This window comes from Cervus elaphus, chromosome 25, assembly GCF_910594005.1.
Source record: "Cervus elaphus chromosome 25, mCerEla1.1, whole genome shotgun sequence".
NCBI lineage: Eukaryota > Metazoa > Chordata > Mammalia > Artiodactyla > Cervidae > Cervus > Cervus elaphus.
The window spans coordinates 26,363,508-26,369,507 of NC_057839.1; the positions used below are offsets into that span (position 1 = coordinate 26,363,508).

At 36.4% G+C, this 6,000-nt stretch overlaps 1 protein-coding gene across 6 annotated transcripts in view; it reads left to right on the forward strand.

Moving 5' to 3' along the window:
* Positions 1-4,522, forward strand: part of SLC38A9 (solute carrier family 38 member 9) — an 80,350-nt gene extending 75,828 nt beyond the window's left edge. For 5 of the 6 annotated variants that reach the window (XM_043887272.1, XM_043887271.1, XM_043887273.1 and 2 more), the window contains 2 exons: positions 2,448-2,537; positions 3,724-4,522. In XM_043887272.1, the coding sequence (XP_043743207.1) occupies positions 2,448-2,537; positions 3,724-3,889 (256 nt within the window). In that variant the 3' untranslated portion in view covers positions 3,890-4,522. The remainder of the gene's footprint in view (positions 1-2,447; positions 2,538-3,723) is intronic. The other variant, XR_006337780.1, reaches the window with a different exon arrangement.
* The last annotated feature ends 1,478 nt before the right edge of the window (positions 4,523-6,000 follow it).

The following is a 6,000-nucleotide window of genomic DNA, read 5'->3' on the forward strand; positions in this document are numbered from 1 at the left end:
AATATTGGTTCACTGAATTCTATAGATATCCCTTGACCCATTTCATTATATATTATCAAAACCCACTTTTGCTATTATCACCACCAGTTGCATTATAGAAGTCTTAGATATTGGAATACTGTCCAGCTCTCATGGTGGCAAATACCAGCTCTCCAAATTCTAATTTTTACTTGAAAGCTCAAATGTTATGCTTGGCAACACAAACTACCAGTTGTTTCTCTTGAAATGATAAGATCATATCATTTATTTTCAAGAAAATGTCTGTCACATACCCAAATCTAAAGAACCATAGTTTGTCTGTCTTTCAATTAAAAATAGTCTTTGGAAAAAACAGCACAGTTGTCCCCCAGTTCAGTTGCTCAAGTGCTTTTCCTCAAGACAGCCACTGTACTTCAGTATGCAGCAGATGTGCTTTATTATATACTTACTATTTGATCATACAGAGTATTTAAAAGATGTTTGTTCAAAGTATGAGATTTTGCGCCACAACTGGAGAGAGCTCATGCACTGCAATGAAGAGCCCGCGAGTCAGATGCAGACCCAGCACATCCAAAAACAAACAAAAAACAACACCGAAATATGAGGTTTAATAAAACTAATAATTTTCAGTCTTTTATCAAGGACAATTTTTAATAAAACTTTTTTTTTTGAGAGAATTCAGTAAAGAACACAGTATAGAATACAGGGATCGTTGCAGCTACCTCTGTCCAATCTAAGGGGGCTGCAGGTGACCCACCATTGCTTTTGCAAAGCAAGTAATGTTTTGTCTGACTGGAAAATAATTTTTACCTCAGAGCTTCCTGGAAGGGAATTGGAAACTTCCTGAGGTTCGCGGTTACACTTTGAGAACCACTGCTTTGGAAAAATACACAAAATTGTTTCCTTTTACAATACAGAAATAACAGAGGCCCAGCCAATGTCTCAAACCTCTGAAGCAATTTTAAGGTTGGAGTTTTTAGATAAATAGTAAGATCTGGAAGCCTGAATATCTTTGTAATTTGTCAAGAAAGATGACTAACCATTTATTTGTATAAATAATTTTCCTTATTTTTAATTCTTTCTGTAATCTTTCCCAGGGATTAATTAACCTCTGATAACTTGAGCTCAAAATATTGCTTTGATATGTAACTTTGACTTTTAAGGATCATTTTGGGAGGAAATGGAGTTATTTCTCAAGCATCACATTCCATCTACCATATGATTATTTCTGTCCCAAAATTGATTTCCCAAGCCTTGAATTGTTAACATCTAGTTCAATTTACTTAGCTGATATTCTGTTCATGGTAAATACTGAATAGCTTTACGTGACTAAATCTGAAAAATAAAAACCTGCCCATTTTGCCTTTCCCTTGATAAAATTTATTTTTCTAATTATAAAAGTAAAATAATACTTTACAAAGGAATACTATAAAACATATGAAATTTATCAGGTGTAGAAATGAAGAAAAACTACCCCAAATCCCAAATTGTAACACAATCACTGCTTCCTTTTAGTGTATTTCCTTCTGATATTTTTTCTAACGTTTTAAGATGTTCTTGTGTAGTAAAAATCTAACTAGCTTTTTCCTCAAAAATCTAACTAGCCTAGATAGATTTTTACCATCTAGGTAACAGTGAATATTTATTTTTAATATTTTAAAATGTCTTCCATCAAGTAAATTGTTACCCTGCCATATATCTAGGATGCTGCTGTCTTTGTACAAATCAGTTCAGTTCAGTCGCTCAGTCATGTCCAACTCTTTGAGACCCCATGGACTGCAACACGCCAGGCTTCCCTGACCATCACCAACTCCCAGAACTTGCTCAAATTCATGTCCATCAAGTTGGTGATGCATCCAACCATCTCATCCTCTGTCGTCCCCTTCTCCTCCCGCCTTCAGTCTTTCCCAGCATCAGGGTCTTTTCCAATGAGTCAGTTCTTCGCATCAAGCGGCCAAAGTATTGGTGCTTCAGCTTCAGCATCAGTCCTTCTAATGAATATTCAGGACTGATTTCCTTTAGGAGTGACTGGTTTGATCTCTTTGCAGTCCAAGGGACTCTTAAGAATCTTCTCCAACACTATGGTTCAAAAGCATCAATTCTTTTTACAGTTCAAAAGCATCAGTTCTTTTTACAAATACCTTTATGTTAATAGTTTTTTAATTTTCTTTTGATATTCCACCCAAATGGAATTACAGATCAAAGAATGTGAACCCTGATATACACTAACAGTTTGCTCCTACAGAATTTAGCTTGGTTATATAATTGCAGGAAAGGGCGAATGTCACTGTCCCACCACCAGTATTGAGTACTCCTGTTACCTTCTATTTATGCTGTAATTTTATTGTCAAGTTTAAGACATTCTCATTTTAGAGATGATAGTAATGAATTTCATTCTCACATTAATTGTTATAATTTGCCTGTTTTTATATTTTTTTCTTTCTCCAAACTGTCTTCTCAACTTTTAGCATTTTCCACGTGTTGATTTTTAATCTGTTCATTGTGGGAGCTGGAGTGATCATGGCCTGTTTCTACCCAAACATAGGAGGAATCATAAGGTACTGCCTGTAAGGGAACTTTGCCCCTTTACATATTGGTCTTTATTTTTATGCTTTCTTATTGTTGTTGTCTTGATATAGTTGTTTAAAATTCCAGTGAGTATTTAAAATTGATAACATTCAAGTACAGTTCACTGGTATCAGTTAAGGGGATCTTTATCTTCCACTTTTGCTTATTCCTTACTCTAGAAGCACCATTTTCCTTAGCCTTAGGTACCTTTCCCCTTCTCTTTTTCTCAAAATCTTCCAATGTATTTCTTTCTCTTTATCCAAAATAAAGTTATTTTTAATATATAACATATAACTTCTTGGGGGACCTGGAAGGTCTCTAATATGTCAAGGCTATGTCCTAACTTTCTTAATCCATTTCTCCTCAAGAACATATTTCAGTGTCAATTGTAGTCAGAAAGTTTAGATCCCAGATGGCTCTTTCCTTAATATCCATTCTCCAAATACATTGTGATAGGTTGAGTAGATTGGGATTAAAGTTGTGACCTCAGATGCTCATGGAAAACTGAAATTTAGAATGATCCGATTTTTCTTCCTCAGCCTTGTAGAAGGCAGGACTGAGTTACTTTTTTTGAAGACCCTTTCCTATAAAAGTAGCGAAAGACAAAAGAGGAGACCTTTAGCCTGACACTTTTGAGATATAATGGATTTACAAGTTCCTTTTAAGCTGTTTACAAGGAAATTGAGGATAGGGAAGGAGAGAAGTAAGTGTAGGTTCCTCAGTCATGTGTTTAGGTATTTTTGTTAATGATAATTACGCTGAATACCAACAAGGCACTCATCTGTTCTCAGTCTTAAGCAGATGCTTACAGTCCTTCAACAACTCAGAATTTATAATTAGTTTATAAAAGATCAAAGATAGAAAGCCTATCTCCAGATGTTTCTGAGGAAGTAGCCATAATCACTGAGATACAGAGGAACTACGGAGACTTGAGAGAGAAATAAAAAACTCTGTCAAGCAGATGCTATAAAGATGAACAGGAAATAGTATTTTATATTAACTTAGCAAGTAAAATAGGTTTTAAACTCAGATGCTTTATGTCAACAAAAACTGACTCAAAAATAATTTTATTATAACATCCGATTGAGGATGATTTAAATTATCCTATATTTACCATAATTGTAAATCAGAAAAATGCAGAATGAATATTAACCTAAAAACTTTTTTATTCTGCAGGTATTCAGGAGCAGCATGTGGCCTGGCCTTTGTATTCTTATACCCATCTCTCATCTATATAATTTCCCTCCACCAAGCAGACCGTCTCACGTGGCCTAAATTAATCTTTCACGTTTTCATCATTATTTTGGGCCTGGCTAACCTGATTGTTCAGTTTTTTATGTGACATAGTCAACTGCCTTCTCAACATCTTTCATGGTATTTTGAACTTTGACAACAGTCCCACATAAATTCACTTGTAAATGCTATTCTTGCCATGACTATAAATGTTTTCCTAAGGTCATTTGATAACAAGGAAATAAGGGTCCATTAGTAAGTAATTATTATTAGAGTGGGGAAAAGGGCAGTAAGAGTGGTCTTAATCTCTTTACCGTTCTCATGTTCACTCATCTCTTGATTCTCACTGTCTTTTTCCAAGTGGAAACATATGCCTCTAGGAAAAATCATGCTAGGTTTTACTTGTAGAGATGTAAGGTGGGTAGGTTCATTTTGGCTACAGTAGATTCTCAGGGTGTCACAGCAACTGTATTGCCAGATCCCATTTCTATTTTATGTTTCAGTGATTCGGTTTCATTTTATTACTTGCTAGATCATTTCTGCAGTTTGCCCAAACCTTTACTGTTTTGGACAGTAAACCAAATACCTCATTTTAAAAAAGTGTCCATGACGTCAGTGTTAGTAGAGAGAATTCTTATGTGAGTCCTTAATATCTGTTTTAAAAACAGGAAAAAAATTCTACAATGTCAATACAGATCCCATGGTTGTGAAACTTTTACAAAATAAAGGAACTAGGAGAGTTTGTTGCAGTCTGACTCCTCTTTGTTTCTGATCCAGTTCTAGTTCCCCAGCCCCAGTTTGCATAGGAACAAGTATGGTTGCCCTCCAAGACCCAGGGGGCTCTTTTGCTTTTTGGATCCCTGAGGATTGCATAGGATGTGATGACTAGACCAATGAGGAGGAGTATAGGAAGCGTGGAAGAGAGAGATGTATAAGGTGTTAAGGGAATAGAGAGAAACAAGACGGAGTGAGACCTCCTTAAAAGTATATTCTTTGCAGGGGGTGAAAATGATTTCTTCAACACAGGAAAGGATTACTTCTGTTTAAAGTATGACCTCCAGAAGGAGACCACCCCGCCACACACAGCTTACTTCTGTAATTGGCAATGTGAAATTGTTAGGTGCTCAGTCGTGCCTGACTCTTTGCAACCCCGTGGACTGTAGCCTGCCAGGCTCCTCTGTCTTTGGAATTCTCCAGGCAAGAATACTGGAGTGGGTTGCCATTCCCTTCTTCAGGGGATCTTCCTGACCCAGGGATCGAACCTGGGTCTCCTGCACTGCCAGCAGATTCTTTACCACCTGAGCCACCATGGAAGTAATTGACAGGGTAGAGGTTAAATCCCCATAAGAAAAACTACTTGGATCTGAGAAAAGTATTAGGGAATCTAAATTCTTCTAATTAAAACTCTCCTCTTTTCCTTTCAAACTAAAAGTTAAACCAAAATCCAAATCCATGTCTTCCATGTAATGAAACCTCTACGTTCAGCTGGAAAAGGTAGATTTCTCTTATTTTATGGTCACGTTAAACAGTTTTGTGTTAATACACAATTCCAAAATAGTACATAAATTTGTTATTTCCTTCCTATGAGAAAAACAGGTGAAATGGTTTTTTATACCTGGTAAAGAGCCGCAGATTCAAGACCAGCCATTCTTTCTTTCTGCAGAGGTTTCTGTCTAGTCCACAGACCCATACCTATAATGATGACCTATACTGCCTAAACATTAGTCATTCAGTAGTGTCTGACTCTGCAACCCCATGGTCTATAGCCTGCCAGGCTCCAATCTCCATGGGATTCTCCTGGCAAGAATACTGGAGTGGGTAGCCATTTCCTTCTCCAAGGAAACTTCCTGACTCAGATGTCGAACCTGTGTCTCCTGCATTGCAGGCAGATTCCTTACCATCTGAGCCATTAATACACCACATATTACCTAAGCTCTTTTTTAAAAAGTCTGTTTATGAAAATTCTCCAACATACACAAAAGTAGGAAAAAAAAATGACAAATTCCTCATATACTCATCCCCTACATTTAGTACAATAATTATAAGACTTTGCCATTGCTCATCTATCCCCCAGTTTTTCTTTTCCACTGAAACTTTCTAAAGTCAATCTTGGAAGTTATGTCATTTCATCTCTATAAACCTTAATATGCACTAATAGCCTCTTGAACTTAGTTGTGTTTATTGAATGAGACAGTCTCGCTAAAGTTTTTGTTTGTTTTT